Source organism: Lathyrus oleraceus, chromosome 2, assembly GCF_024323335.1.
Source record: "Lathyrus oleraceus cultivar Zhongwan6 chromosome 2, CAAS_Psat_ZW6_1.0, whole genome shotgun sequence".
NCBI classification, from domain to species: Eukaryota; Viridiplantae; Streptophyta; class Magnoliopsida; order Fabales; family Fabaceae; genus Lathyrus; species Lathyrus oleraceus.
In genome coordinates this window covers 95815623-95831103 of record NC_066580.1, presented here as the reverse complement: position 1 = coordinate 95831103, position 15481 = coordinate 95815623, and the positions used below count along the sequence as shown (strand labels likewise).

The 15481-nt window shown below is 37.9% G+C and overlaps 1 protein-coding gene and 1 non-coding gene across 6 annotated transcripts; both read right to left on the bottom strand.

The window, feature by feature from the left end:
• Positions 1–2227: 2227 nt before the first annotated feature.
• Positions 2228–3866, bottom strand: LOC127118299 (stress response protein NST1). Of its 5 annotated transcripts, XM_051048478.1 has the most exons (3): positions 3366–3865; positions 2618–3287; positions 2228–2499 (listed from the first exon to the last, which is right to left on the bottom strand). In XM_051048478.1, the coding sequence occupies exons 1-2, from the start codon at positions 3715–3717 to the stop codon at positions 2650–2652; spliced, it is 990 nt and encodes a 329-aa protein (XP_050904435.1). In that variant the 5' UTR covers positions 3718–3865; the 3' UTR covers positions 2228–2499; positions 2618–2649. The 5 variants fall into 5 exon arrangements, with proteins under 5 accessions (XP_050904435.1, XP_050904431.1, XP_050904432.1 ...); XM_051048474.1 differs by having other exon boundaries at positions 2228–2520; positions 2618–3866; XM_051048475.1 differs by having other exon boundaries at positions 2228–2516; positions 2618–3866.
• Positions 3867–7974: 4108 nt separating this feature from the next.
• On the bottom strand, positions 7975–8081 carry LOC127123963 (small nucleolar RNA R71). The gene has a single exon (XR_007803615.1). It is a non-coding gene; the product is annotated as a small nucleolar RNA R71 (small nucleolar RNA).
• Between the last annotated feature and the right edge of the window lie 7400 nt (positions 8082–15481).

The window sequence follows — 15481 nt, the reverse complement described above, 5'->3', positions numbered from 1 at the left end:
TGGTTGAGTTCTATTTCCAACATGTCTAGAATAAAACAAATATTTTATAGGTGTAGAACATAATGATTTTCATATACCAATAAACATGTGAAAAATCATTAATACCATGTGAAGCATACAATACTTTTAACCTTATTACTAGAATAAGAGAGGAACATACCATGGTCTAATTCTTTTTTCCTGGACACTTTCCTCTTACATCTTTGTTTTTTACTTCCATGTTTTGAACTTCTGGTGCACCGATCAATCACATAAATTTGGAGTATCTACCTTTTGATTAGGAATGTTGATGAAACGGGTGGAGTCAGAGTTATGGAAGTATCTAACTTCCCACTCTAAAATTAGAAATGTTATTAAATCACATTGGAGCATTTTGTTTCCTCTCAAATTTGATCCGACCACAATTTTAAAACCCAAATCAACTCGCCTAAACTATATTTTATAAATTAAAAAAGTAGTTCCTTCAATAAATATGTTCCCTCACTTCAATATGGCATCATTGCGGAAAATGCCAGTAGACTCATGTTACCCTAAATTATTGTGATCCTTTTATTTTCATTCCATTTCACTTTCTAATAAATGTTCAAATATTGCTCAACTGTTGTTAACTTTGTAAACTAAAATTTTGAATCATGTCGCACCAATAAAGAGAAGATGTGTAAATCATGGGATACTAATGCAATGCAGCTCATAACTGACAGTTTTTAAATTAAAAAAAAAAAAACATATCACAACCAAAATTAATATTAAATATTTAATTAAGCTTGAATAAAAATTACATAAGGTCATACACAAAAGCACGAATTAAGTCTACAAACATCAAAAGAAATTCGTTGAGGGAAACTCAAACCACGAGACGAATATCAAAAGATTGAAGCCAAAAGGAAAGGTCGGACCACTCATCCATAAGAGATTGAGGTCGTAGATCAACAAAGAACAAAGATAACCGGCAGAGATTGATGAAATTTAGAGTTGATTAATGGAAAGATATTGTTGACATTTAGGTTTTCATTTTGGCTTCTGTCATGGGTCAATTGCCCAGCTCATACAATCTCCTGGACAATCCCACCGTATCTTCCACTTGAACTTGCTCAGACTAACCAAGCTCACACAAAACAGGAAAAATAGAACTCAATATGGTCCCTTTTATTTGTTCTTTTATAGCTTCAACTATTATGGCTGGGGTGATTCAGACGTCCATTTTTCTTTCCAAACCTCACTCTTTTTCTTCCCAACCCGAAACTCTAATTTGCAGAATTAAACCCAGTCCAGTTAACTTCAAAATAGACTAGGCTGGGTTTTGAGAACCTTCTCATTTGATCAAACACAAATTTTCAAAGTTATTGTAATAACTGATGGTAAGCTTGAAACACATCTCTAGAGTGTAAAGACACGTGAATATCACATTTGTTTTGGGAACAATTCCCTCATTTCAGCGCATTTTCAACAAACTTGTAGGAAAGGAATCAAGAAACTTCCACACCACAGCATAATGAACAAGTTAGATGAATAAGAAATATGCTTGGAAGCAGAAGACATTGTCATAATAGTAAGTATTTTAGTCCAGCACAAATAAGCAAATAAAACTATATTCTTCAAACTAATTAAACAATCTAATGCTGACCATAAAGCCTAGAAGTTGTGCCCACTTTTGACGAAAGAAAGGATCAAAAATATGTCATGAATCTATCTAATATTATATTCTAACAGCATACAGTTGTTTACACGAGTATTACACCATTTGAAGCATGTGCATCATTGTTGAGATCCCACATCAACTAGAAATACGGCTAAATTAATCCTTAAGGTTTGAACATTATTCACCTCTTGAGCTAGCTTTTGAGGTTGAAGTAGACCTAAGCCCTAATTCTAAAATAAAACAATGACAACAAGAAAAAGAGCTATAGAAGACAAACAAAACCAATAAACAACCCCACGCTGCAAAAAAAAAACAATGCATAAAGACATATTTTTGCATTCACATCTTATGATTACTCACCAGCTAATTACAAATTTCAAAACGTACAATGTATATCCTGAGAAGTCATATTTTTGGACTTGCTTACTCAGTTACTCCTCTGCTCTTTTCTAGTATATCCTGAGAAGGCTTGAACACACATGCTGAACACACTCATAATCATAACTCTAATGCAATTGTCTACAAGGCCATAATAATCACCAGCTAAATAATAAGAGGATAATATAAATCAACTTAGACACTAACCAGTGAAATCAAAAGCTGAAAGCCTGAACACCTAAATAAATTACTGAAATCGTAACACAATTTTACTTCTGTATTACCAAGTACTAATAGATTACTTTTTACATCTTTTCTGCAGGCTACAAATTCAATAGTACTCTTAAAGCTTAGAAAATTGTTATACAGTATACATGCTCGGCTGATCCGTGTTGGGGCTATCCAGGAGTCACGTTTCACCTTGTCGGTCTTCGTCGAAATCGGACATTTCCTTCAAAAGTTCACAAAATATGATACAACTACTGCATTTCAGAATCATCTAACTGATGCAAAACAAAAAACAGAAATGACATTTCTCGATCCAGGAAAACAGCCTTTCAATGAAGAATCAAATGGAGAAGGTTAAACGTGTGTACTCACAAAATGGAATTCAAATGAAAAGGAACAAACTTCTACATAAACTCGGAAGGCGAACTGGCATCGGGTTTCACACTCCCTAAACCACCACCATGATGCAACACCTGCGGAGGCAATGTCCCTAATCCAGCACCAGCCAATCCATCATTTCCTGAACCAAAGAACTGACAAAGTATTCTCGCCATAACTCCAAGAACTTGCATTTGATTATGACAAGCCTCTGCATGCATCTGCATCATCTGTTTCTCGTGCTCGATCTGCATCGCCACCATCCTCTCCCTCCACTCCATCTCCTCTTCCTCCATCTTCTCCTCCACTTTCTTCCTCCTCCTCTTCTCCTCCTCAAGCTCCTTCTCCAACCTCACCCTCTTCTCAACCTCCTTTTTCCCCCATCTCAACTCCCTCTCCTCCATCTCCATCTCCATCTCCAATTCCAATTCCCTCTCACTACAACAACATTCCCTTCTCTTAAACTCAAATCCATCCCTCTTCCACTCTCCTTTCTCCTTCAAAAACTCTCTCTCCCTCCTCTTCTCTTCCCTCTTCACCATAACCTCCCTCAATTTCAAAACCCCCAACCCCAATCTCTTCAATTCTTCTTCACTAACATCACCATCACTATCATCGCCACCGCCTTCGTCGTCACCGTCATCAGACTCATCAACTCCAAACCCTAAATCACAAGAAGCAGAATTACAATCATTATTATCATTACTATTACAATTAGGTTTAGGATCAATTTGAACATCACCGAAAACTTGTTTATAATTGAGAAAATTCCCCCAATGATTAACACCGTCATTCCAATTAAACTGATGAGATTTAGATTGAGATTGAGATTGAGAAGAGATACGGATCTTGTGCTTAACCCCGATGTACTGATGACGCATGTTCTGAACTTTGATGGAAACGTCACGCCAGGACCATTTGAAAGGGAAGGTGGCTGAGTCGTGAAGGTGGTGAACGGCGTTGAGATGATCGGCGATTGGTTTGAACTTTTTCTCGCGAGTTTTGAGTTTGGTTAATGTGCCGTTACGGAGAAGGTCGGAGTATTTTGAGAGTAGGGTTTGTTCTTCTAGTTCTGACCATTTTTTTCGCTTCATTGTTGACAATTTTTCCTTGATTGTAGTTGGAGAGACGGTTACTTACACCCTAACTGAATTTCGTTGGACTGTGTTTTTAGTTTCTTTCCTAAAATAAATGGTTAGTGAATTCAGAATATTAATGATTGATTAGTTTATTACAAGTTTAATATATTAAAATGAGAGTATTGTTCCAATTTTTCACCTATATATATTGGTGGAGCATTTTGCGATGTTAGAAATGAGTCACAAATGATACAATTAAGTTGATAAATTAAGTCAATTTAATTGATGGTTGGGGAGTAACATTGAATTACACATGAACGGTTTTAAACTTGGACATCGCATTTTATTTACTTTAAAAAATAATAATTTTGTTTTACAATGAAACATAACTGGGCTGTCTGACCCGCTTGTTCCTCTATCCTACATTGTTACACATGTTTTGCACAATGTTAATCATTATATAATTAGATAAGAAAAACTAATTGTATGTCATAATAAATTTAATTTTTGAGAATTCAACTCATCTCAACTATATTTAAATCACAATGTCAATTGGTTGGATTGAATTGGATTTATTTTAATTTATTATCCAATTTGTTTAAATTTTAAAGAGTTATTTTTCTTCTATCCATAATTTTATTGTCAAAACCAATTGGATTTATGGATTTGGTAGGGGTTTACATGGGTTGGATAAACCCAATAAATTAAGTAAAACTCACCAAATCGACTCAAAAAAATGGGTTGAGTTATTGGATAAATATGATTTTTAAAAATGAAAAATCATTTTAAATTATTGAATTATGGATAAAGTCACACCCAACCCACAAAATTTATGGATTATTGACTATTTTTTTGTAATTTGATAAGTGATGACTTTAATATCTTTAATCTAGACGGCTTCAATTACAACTGTAGCGAAAAATTCATGATCATCAATCTATCGACAAGCTAGAAATCAATTAACAAAAGTGACCACCGCGCTTTTATTGTTTCCAAGAGAAAAGGAAAAAAGTACGAACAAAACCCAAAAAGTAAGAAGTTTTCAAATAAAAACTAATAAAAGTCAGAGATCACAGGTAAGGGGGTTGGTTACACAGAGGGAAGGTGTTAGCACCCAAAGTGTCATAGGTACTCCTAGGGAACCCTTTTTGTGTGCATATGTATTTTGTACAAAATGATGTTTTTAAATAAATAGAATGGGGGGATGAGAAAAGAATTCATTAATTATATTTTTGTGTTTGACAAGACCTTCGGACTTGTGCCTACGAACCAACATAAAAATGAGGGATCAAAACCTCGTAGTTCATGATACAAATTTCAAAGTGGATGCATTGACTTTAACAAAATTTATGTTTGAAAGGCACAAAGGCCTAAAATGGTTTGAATGGGTTAGTTCTTTTTGCCTTTTTGAAAGTTTAAGTCAAGTATAGTTAAATTTCTTTACAAGTTTGATTTAAGAAAATAAGTTTGAAAATGCAATGGCATAAGGCCAAAATTTCTATCTTTTTACAAAAGTAGTCAAAGTTTAGAACAAAAGTAGTTCACACAAAGAAGATTTTGAAAAATGGAGGGAGAGATTTTGAAATTAAAGAAAGGGGGAGAAGATGAAGAGACTATCCTATGTACAAAATTAAAAGTTGAGAGTTGAAAAGATCTGACCAAGTGGGTAGCAATCCAATAAACAAGAATGTCAATAGAAATCCAGAATTCCCTTGGACTTTTAGAATCAAGCAACACACAAATGCACAATTATATTATCTTGAAGAGCAAAGCATCAAATAAAGATGGTCTCATCCAAGCTTATCCCTTCCATGATCTTCTTCATAAGTTGCCCATGTAACAGATGAATTCCACAAGTCACAGGTTCAAAATAACAGCTTCACAATGATCATGTTGCAGATGAATCCTAGAGAGGTCTTCAAAGATGTATCAGATGCATTTTCAGATTTGTAAGCAGTTGGTTCTTCAACAAGTTGGCATTGGCCAAGTCCTTTAGCTTAGGAAGGTTGTCTAGATTCTAAATCAATTTGTCTAAGATCAAGCCAAGAGTCCACTCAATTTTTTTTTAGGGTTTTTGTTATTATTATGTACATTAATGGTCAAAGATGATCACACTGAATTACACCGCGTTTTTGACTCGGATTTCACATATTTATTAGGAATTTATTATCATTTTGTTTGTATTATGCTCTCTTTTATCTTGTTTTCAGATATTTAGCACTTTTGGACCCTTTTTGAAGAAACGAAGCAAAAAGACCTAAAATTAGGGTTTTTTGACGAAAATTACACACATGGTGTTGCACATGGCGGCCGCTATAGGAGAAGCCACGAGTCATCAACCCTCAACTAGGAGGTAACCGCCATGTTCCCATGATCTTTCCCATTTACATACATGGCGGGCGCCATGAAGGGATGGCGGGCGCCACCTTTGGAAATCACGTTCCCACTAAGGAGAAGTTGGAGGGCACCATGGTCTTTGCAAGCTGCTGAAATCCTCTATAAATAGTTCGTTCCATTTCATTTTCTAATCATCCAACTTAGTTTACAACATTAAGCCTATATTTATCGTTTGTAAAAGCGGTAATCCGTCACATCGGGGGGTTATCCCACCATAGTGAGATTGAGTTGGGTCACTTCAAGTTGCTGTCGTCTTTCGCTTCAGGAGTCGGAGATTTATTTTCCTTGTACCAGATTTAAAGCCCTTCGTTTGGAGCAGGTTCTTATTTACGCTTTTATTTTATTTACTTTCTGTCTACGCTTTTATTTTATTTATTTTCCGCACTCGCTTTACTATATTTATTTTCCGCACTCGCTTCTATTTTATTTATTTTCCGCACTCGCTTTACTTTATTTATTTTCCGCACTCGTTTTACTTTATTTATTTTCCTCACTCGCTTTACTTTATTTATTTTCCGCACTCGCTTTACTTTATTTTACGCACTTTACTCGCTCTTTACGCCTCACATTCTAAAACAAACTTTTCATCATGATCAATACCGTTGTGTTTATTTGTATTACCATGTCTGGCTAAATCATTTTAAAGGTTAGAATGTAAGGATCGCGGTTAAAGAGATGTTTCACATATTGAATCTGTAGAAATACTTTAAAGGCTGTTTTGATTTTTAACTTGAGTTTTCTAAAACAAACTTGGTTAGTTTTAATTATTCAAGGAGTGCGAAAGCATCCTGGCTTAGTTAACTAGGAATTTTTATCACTTTAAGGAAAAACTATTTTTGAAACTGTTTTCGGACGCGTTGATAGATTTAAAATCACGAAACTCCTTGGGTAAACTTTCCAAATCAAAATCACTTTTCAACTAAGTTTACGAGTCTTATTTCTTAAAAATAAGTTTACTACTTTAGCGTTTTGCGCACCTTTTATAAGTGACAATAAAAGGCCTTAATTTAAGGGTAAACTCGGTTCTGAATACGCGAAAGCGACAGTTCCTGTTAAATGGATTCTTTTTAAGAGTAGAAAATATTGCCTCATAAATAGTTCTATTTAGACAATCGAAACATCATTTAACTGGCGTGAAATACATTCAACCTATCTTTACTTGCATTTATTATTTACCGTTATTTTGCAAACCCAATATCTCTTTTATACCGCCTTAGATAAACACCGTAACGATAGTAATCGATAGATTGACGATTGGTCTCTGTGGGATCGATATTCTTTTATATTACTTTGACGCGATTCGTGCACTTGCGAATTCACACGATCAAGTTTTTGGCGTCGTTGCCGGGGACCAACTTCGTCAAATTTCGTACCCTGTTGTTACACCGTCTAGACTAAGGCATTATTAGTCGGTAAATGCGAAGAACCCGTAGTACTAGAAATTTAGTAGATCATTTAGCGGAACCCGAAAGTTATACTCGTACACGCCTCTCACTCATTCGAATTAAGAAAGCTATGACCGAGAATCTCGACCGGAGACCTCTTAAGGAATTTGCCCAACCCTCTGATGAGGAACCTAGTTCGAGTATAGTAAACCCCCTTATTCCTGCTAACAATTTCGAACTAAAATCGTCCTTGTTGCAATTAGTGCAACAAAACCAATACGCAGGTCTCGCTACTGAGAACCCGAATCAACATTTAAAAGTTTTTATCCAACTAGCCGACACCTGATGCGATCTGTTTGAGATTATTTCCTTTCTCCCTCAGGGATAGAGCACGTTCATGGTTAGATTCACTTCCAGCTAATTCAATAACTACCTGGAAAGACCTTAGGAGAGTATTCCTTGCTAGATATTTCCCCCTAGTAAGACTGCTGTTCTTCGAAACCAAATAACTAGATTTACCCAAAACCAAGGAGAATCGCTTTTCGAAGCTTGGGAGAGATATAAAGAGCTATTAAGAGTCTGCCCACACCATGGCCTAGAACAATGGCTGATCGTTCATACCTTCTACAATGGACTCCATTATAACACCAAGATGAGCATCGACGCTGCCGCAGGTGGCGCGCTGATGAACAAACCTTACCCTGAAGCTTGTGACCTAATTGAGGATATGGCCCAAAACCATTACCAATGGGGAACTGAATGAGCATCAATAGAGAAAAAGGAGACCCAAGGTGGAATACATGAGATAAGCTCTTTATACATGATGCAGGAAAAAATGGACGCTTTAGCCCTTAGGATCAAACATATGTCTACAAACACTAACACCGCAACGGTAGTCCACACAGAGTGCGAGCTCTGTGGATCTAAAGGACACGAATCAGCGGAGTGTAACCTTTTGAACGGCCTGAACACCGACCAAGTGAATTACGCCCAAGGTAACCCATTTTCAAACACTTACAACCTGGATGGAAGAATCATCCGAATTTCTCCTATAAAAACCAGAGCCCTATCCAAAATTATGCACCTCAAAGACCACAAGGTTATCAAGCCCAAAAACCAAACCAACGTATGCAAGTTGTGCCCCAGAAGTCTAACCTTGAGAAGATCATGGAGAGCTTTATATCGGGCCAGACTCAGCAAAATAAAGAATTCCTAAACCAGAACATTCACGTAAACGAACTTATAACGCAATTAGGAACCAAGGTTGATCAGATAATCACTCACAACAAGATGCTTGAAACCCAGATCTCACAGGTAGCACAAAACCAAGCCCCACAAACTACACATGGAGGACAATTCCCTGGACAACCTCAACCAAACCCTCGAGGGCAAGCTAACACTATCTCGTTACGAAGTGGGACCGCTTACGAAGGGCCTCATAACCCATCAATGAGCGAGTCCAAAACTTCTAAAGGAAATGTACCTACCAACCAAGAAGAGGAACCGGAGGAACCAGAGAAACAAACCAACCAAAAAGGAAAAGCCAAGGATAAAACTTACAAACCACCACCCCCGTACAAACCACCAATCCCATATCCGCAAAGACTTAAACAAACCAAAGTCAATAACCAATACCAAAAATTTATAAAAGTAATAGAAAAGCTTCATGTAGAGATTCCTTTCACCGAAGTTATCATCCAAATTCTGTCTTACGCCAAATTTCTCAAAGACATCTTAACCAACAAGCGTAGGCTTGATGATCCAAAATCCTTGGAATGCAATTTTATTTCTGAGGATAAACTTGCTAAGAAGGAGAAAGACCCTGGTGGTTTTTCTATACCTTGCATTTTAGGGAGTCATGTGATCGACAAAGCTTTCCTAGACTTAGGCGCTAGTGTGAGTTTAATGCCCTTAGTTGTATGTAAAAGGTTAAACCTAGGAGAATTGAAACCAACTAAGATGTCCCTCCAATTAGCCGATAGGTCTGTTAAGTATCCTGTAGGCATTTTAGAAGACATCCCAGTTAGGATCAGTCAACTTTATATCCCAACAGACTTTGTGGTCATGGATATCAAAGAAGACGAAGATATCCCTATCCTTTTAGGTAGACCATTCTTATCAATAGCTGGAGCCATAATAGACGTCAAAAGAGGGAAATTAACCTTCGAAGTAGGGGATGAAAAGATCGAGTTCATTCTTTCGAAATTCCTGATGGCACCAATTCTAGGAGACGCATGTTATGCGATCGATATCATAGATGAGTGCATAAGAGAATTTGATCAAGGAGAACCTAAGATCGAACCATTTTCAAACCCGAATGAAAAGGATGACGAGCTAGAGGAAACAGAACCTCACGAATGTTTGGATCTTACTCCAGACCTTTCACCAAATTCCCAAAAACCAGCTCAAGAACTTAAGGAACTACCCAAGAACCTAAGATATGAGTTTTTGGATGAAGAAATGAACCTAAGATATGAGTTTTTGCGATAATCCATCACATTGGGGGGTTATCGCATCTTAGTGAGATTGAGTTGGGTCACTTTGAGTTTCTGTCGTCTTTAGCTTCAGGAGTCGGAGGTTTATTTTCCTTGTACCAAATTTAAAGCCCTCCGTTTGGAGCAGGTTCTTATTTACGCTTTTATTTTATTTACTTTCTGTCTACGCTTTTATTTTATTTATTTTCCGCACTCGCTTTACTTTATTTATTTTCCGCACTCACTTTTATTTTATTTATTTTCCGCACTCGCTTTACTTTATTTATTTTCCGCACTCGCTTTACTTTATTTATTTTCCGCACTCGCTTTACTTTATTTTACGCACTTTACTCGCTCTTTACGCCTCACATTCTAAAACAAACTTTTCATCATGATCAATACCGTTGTGTTTATTTGTATTAATATGTCTAGCTAAATCATTTTAAAGGTTAGAATGTAAGGATCGCGGTTAAAGAGATGTTTCACATATTGAATCTGTAGAAATACTTTAAAGGCTGTTTTGATTTTTAACTTGAGTTTTCTAAAACAAACTTGGTTAGTTTTAATTATTCAAGGAGTGCGAAAGCATCCTGGCTTAGTTAACTAGGAATTTTTATCACTTTAAGGAAAAACTATTTTTGAAACTGTTTTCGGACGCGTTGATAGATTTAAAATCACGAAACTCCTTGGGTAAACTTTCCAAATCAAAATCACTTTTCAACTAAGTTTACGAGTCTTATTTCTTAAAAATAAGTTTACTACTTTAGCGTTTTGTGTAACACCCCGATTATCGTTAGAATAATTTAAATATTATTTTAATATGATTATTTGAAGATAAAGTGAATTATTAAATAAAATTGAGAATTATTATCATTATTAGAGATGTTATTTATTTTAATAATAATTAAATAAATAAAATAAATGGAATATGAAGGGGGGAAGGGTAAAAGTGGAATTGGATAAAAGAGGCCAAAGGGAGAACTCAGAGTTTTTCACGTGTTGTTGCCTCAGAGTCAGAGAAAGGGGGAGAAACGCTGAAGAGAAAGAGAAGGAAGAGGAAAAGGCAAAAGTCTGCTCAGAACTTCCTTCAATCCAAAGAGGTAAGGGGTCTGAACCTTATTAAACAATAATATGCTGAAAATGATGAAATATTGGATGAACGAAATTGGGATTTTAATCGAAGGAATTCGTAGAAATTATATGCAATGATGTTAGGATTTGTGAAATCGAATAGGGGATGATTCGTGTTAGATGATATGAGTGATTTGTGTGAAATTGGGACTGTGGAAGGAGGAATTTGGATAGATCTCGTAGCAGAGGAAGCCATTGCAGATCTGGGAATCTGGTTCCTGGTCATACGCGTATGGCACTAGGCAATACGCGTATGAAATGGCTGGTACGCGTATGGCGCTAGGCAATACGCGTATGGATGAGGAAGATGATGTTTTGAACGTGTTTTGGTCTCTGTGGGTACGCGTATGGGAATGTGATACGCGTAGCATACGCGTATGGGTATGGGCAATACGCGTATGGATTTGGGCAAGCGCGGGCAATACGCGTATGGGCATAGGCAATACGCGTATGGGCAGACTTGTGGTCTTCCTGGGCTGTTGTTGTGCAGTTTTTGGTTGTTTAGGCTGAGCGAAGTAACTTAGCTGATGCATGGTATACGAGGGATCATTTCCCGTTGCTTTGAGTGGTATAGATATTAGTAGAGTGTGTTAATACTGTGTTTGATTATGTGGCATGATGTGATATGCTTTTGTGATAGAATGACTATATGATGCTGTTGTTGCTATGTTGATTATGATGCATGCTTGGTGTGCATGCATTCATGAAAGGCCGATGCCTAGTGATGAACGGACTGAGTTCCAATGATGTTGTTGACTCCGGGCTTGTTGAGAGGCTTGGTTCCTTGCGGGGAACTCGGATTCTATGGTGATGAATCTGGGAGTGGTGATCCTGTAGTTGGTCACAAAATGGGTATACCGAGTCGTGTTGAGTCATGCATGGGTGTGTGCATTGCATTTGATATGTTGTTTTGTTGATGTTCATGAGTATGTTGATTGTGATGATTATGATGAGCTAAATTGGCATATTTATGTTTATATTTCTGTCGTTATATTATTGTTTAATAATGTAATTCTCACCCCTTCTGCATGTGTTTATGTTCATCTATGATGAGCAATGTGCAGATAAAGAGGAGTAGCTATTGTTGAGGTTTGAAGAATAAGTGTAGAGTTATTCTACAGAGTCGAGTCAAATGCTCTGGTCATGTGACACCGGGGTTATGGGATTCGATAGATAATTGGTTATTATTTACGTTGTTTATGATGACTAATATGTTGAGATACTGTTGAAACATTATTATGAATTGTTATATGATGAATGATAATAATTGTGTTGTTGTCCGCTGCGAAGTTTTAATACAATAAATATATGTTTTATGTTGTGATGCGATAAATGTTATGTTGTAAGAAATGTAAACTCTTCTACATGTTGTACTCTGATAATCTATTTAAATATGTCGTTTGGGTAGAAGGGTGTTACATTAGTGGTATCAGAGCATAGTCAGTCCAGTCGAGTCATAATGTGAGGTTTTCCCTGTTGGTCGATTAGTGTAAATGACACTGTCGATATTTAACGGTTGTGGTTGTGTTGTGCAGAGTATGGCTGGAGAAAATGACCGTGCGATTGCTGAGGCTTTGGCTGCTATGGCGCAGGCTATGCAGGCGCAGCAGAATCCGCCGGTCGACGAGTTTAGGAATTTGGGAAGGTTTCTGAAGAATAACCCTCCTACATTCAAAGGGCGCTATGATCCAGATGGTGCTCAGATTTGGCTGAAGGAAATTGAGAAGATTTTCCGGGTGATGACGTGTACTGAAGCACAGAAGGTGCAGTTTGGTACGCATATGTTATCTGAAGAGGCTGAAAACTGGTGGGATAACACTCGTCAGAGAATTGAAGTACCAGGTGCTGAGATGACTTGGGAAAGGTTCAAGACGGTCTTTCTGGAGAAATATTTTCCTGCTGATGTGCGATGTAAGAAGGAGATGGAATTTCTAGAACTGAAGCAGGGTAACATGTCTGTTGCTGATTACGCTTCGAAGTTTGAAGAGCTGGTGCAGTATTGTCCTCATTATAATGGTGCTGATGCTGAGGAATCCAAGTGTGTCAAGTTTGAGAACGGGTTGCGTCCCGAGATCAAACAAGGCATTGGTTACCAGGAGATTCGTAGGTTTCCTACACTGGTTAATAAGTGCAGGATATTTGATGAAGATAGCAAGGCTAGAACTGCTCATTACAAGAGTCTTAGTGAGAAGAAGAATAAGGATCGCGGTAGTCCTTATGCATCTCCGAATGGTAAAGGTAAGCAGAAAGTAGTAGATGAGAAGAAGCCAAGTGGGGGAGGATCCCCCATAGCTGGTAAATGTTTCAAGTGTGGCGAGCCAGGCCACCGTGCTGATAGCTGTACCAAGAAAGTGCTGAGATGTTTCCGATGCGGTCAGGCTGGTCATAGAGTTACGGAATGTAAGGATGCTGGTCCGACATGTTTTAATTGTGGCGAGAAGGGCCATATCAGTTCGCAGTGCTCGAAACCGAAGAAGGCGGCTACTGCAGCTCATACTACTGGTAGGGTGTTTGCTCTGAGTGGGACTGAAGCTCCTAAAGAAGATAATCTGATTAAAGGTACTTGCTTGATTAATAATGTTGAATTGCTTTCTATTGTTGACACTGGTGCTACTCATTCGTTTATTTCGTATGAGTGTGCGACCAGGATTGGTGTGATTATGTCGTCCCTAGGCGGAAGTATGGTGATAGATACTCCTGCTAATGGTTCTGTGAAAACTTCGGTTGTCTGTCGAGGTTGTCATTTGACGATCTTTGAGAGAGAGTTCGTGGTTGATTTGGTGTGCTTACCCTTGCACCAAATTGATATTATTCTAGGAATGAATTGGCTAGAATTCTATGGCGTGTTTATCAACTGCTATAGGAAGACGGTGCGGTTTTCTGAAGTTGGTGAGAATGACGAGGCAAGATTTCTATCTGCTAGGCAGGTGGGGGATTTTGTGAAAGATGAAGCTCAGATATTCGCTTTATTTGCGTCTCTACAAGCGGGTAAGAAAGTGGTGAGTGTAGATTTGCCTGTTGTCTGTGAATTTCAGGATGTGTTTCCGGAGGATGTAAGTGATTTACCTTCAGAACGTGAAGTCGAATTTGCCATTGACTTAGTACCAGGTACGAGTCCAGTGTCGATGTCTCCTTATAGAATGTCGGCAGCGGAATTAGTTGAATTGAAGAAGCAACTGGAGGAATTGCTTGAGAAGAAGTTTGTGCGTCCAAGTGTTTCTCCTTGGGGTGCACCAGTATTGTTAGTGAAGAAGAAAGAAGGTACGATGAGGTTGTGTGTCGATTATCGGCAGTTGAATAAGGTGACTATCAAGAATCGGTATCCATTGCCGAGGATTGATGATTTGATGGACCAGTTGGTTGGAGCTCATGTTTTCAGTAAGATTGATTTGCGGTCGGGTTATCATCAGATCCGAGTGAAGTCAGATGATATTGCGAAGACTGCTTTCCGTACGAGGTATGGTCATTATGAATACACTGTGATGCCGTTCGGTGTGTCTAATGCTCCAGGTGTGTTTATGGAATATATGAATCGTATATTTCATCCGTACCTTGATAATTTTGTTGTGGTGTTCATAGATGATATATTGATATATTCTAAGACGGAAGAAGAGCATGCAGGACATCTGAGAATTGTTTTGCAGGTGTTAAGAGAAAAGAAATTATATGCAAAGTTATCTAAATGTGAGTTCTGGTTGAAGGAAGTGAGTTTCCTTGGCCATGTGATTTCGAGTGGTGGGATTTCTGTTGATCCTGCCAAAGTTGATGCTGTACTACAGTGGGAGACTCCGAAGTCTGCTACTGAGATACGCAGTTTTCTGGGGTTAGCTGGTTATTATCGCAGATTTATTGAGGGCTTCTCTAAGTTGGCATTGCCGTTGACGCAGTTGACTAAGAAGGGTCAAGTGTATGTGTGGGATGCAGCTTGTGAAGCGAGTTTTGTTGAGTTGAAGAGGCGGTTGACCAGTGCTCCAGTGTTGATCTTGCCTAATCCTGGTGAGTCCTTCGTTGTTTATTGTGATGCCTCTTTGATGGGTCTTGGTGGTGTTTTGATGCAGAATGGTAAAGTTGTAGCTTATGCTTCTAGACAGTTGAAAGTTCATGAGAGGAATTATCCTACACATGATCTAGAACTTGCAGCTGTTGTATTTGTGTTGAAAATGTGGAGGCATTATCTGTATGGTTCCAGATTCGAAGTGTTCAGTGATCACAAGAGTCTGAAGTATCTGTTTGATCAGAAAGAGTTAAATATGAGGCAGAGAAGGTGGTTAGAATTACTGAAGGATTTTGACTTCGAATTGAGTTATCATCCCGGTAAGGCTAATGTAGTTGCAGATGCGTTGAGTAGGAAGTCTCTACATATGTCTATGATGATGGTTCGGGAACTTGAGT

Bases quoted from the DNA above. Each gene is read 5' to 3' on its own strand.
- LOC127118299 (XM_051048474.1), bottom strand. From the start codon at position 3,717: ATGAAGCGAAAAAAATGGTCAGAACTAGAAGAACAAACCCTACTCTCA.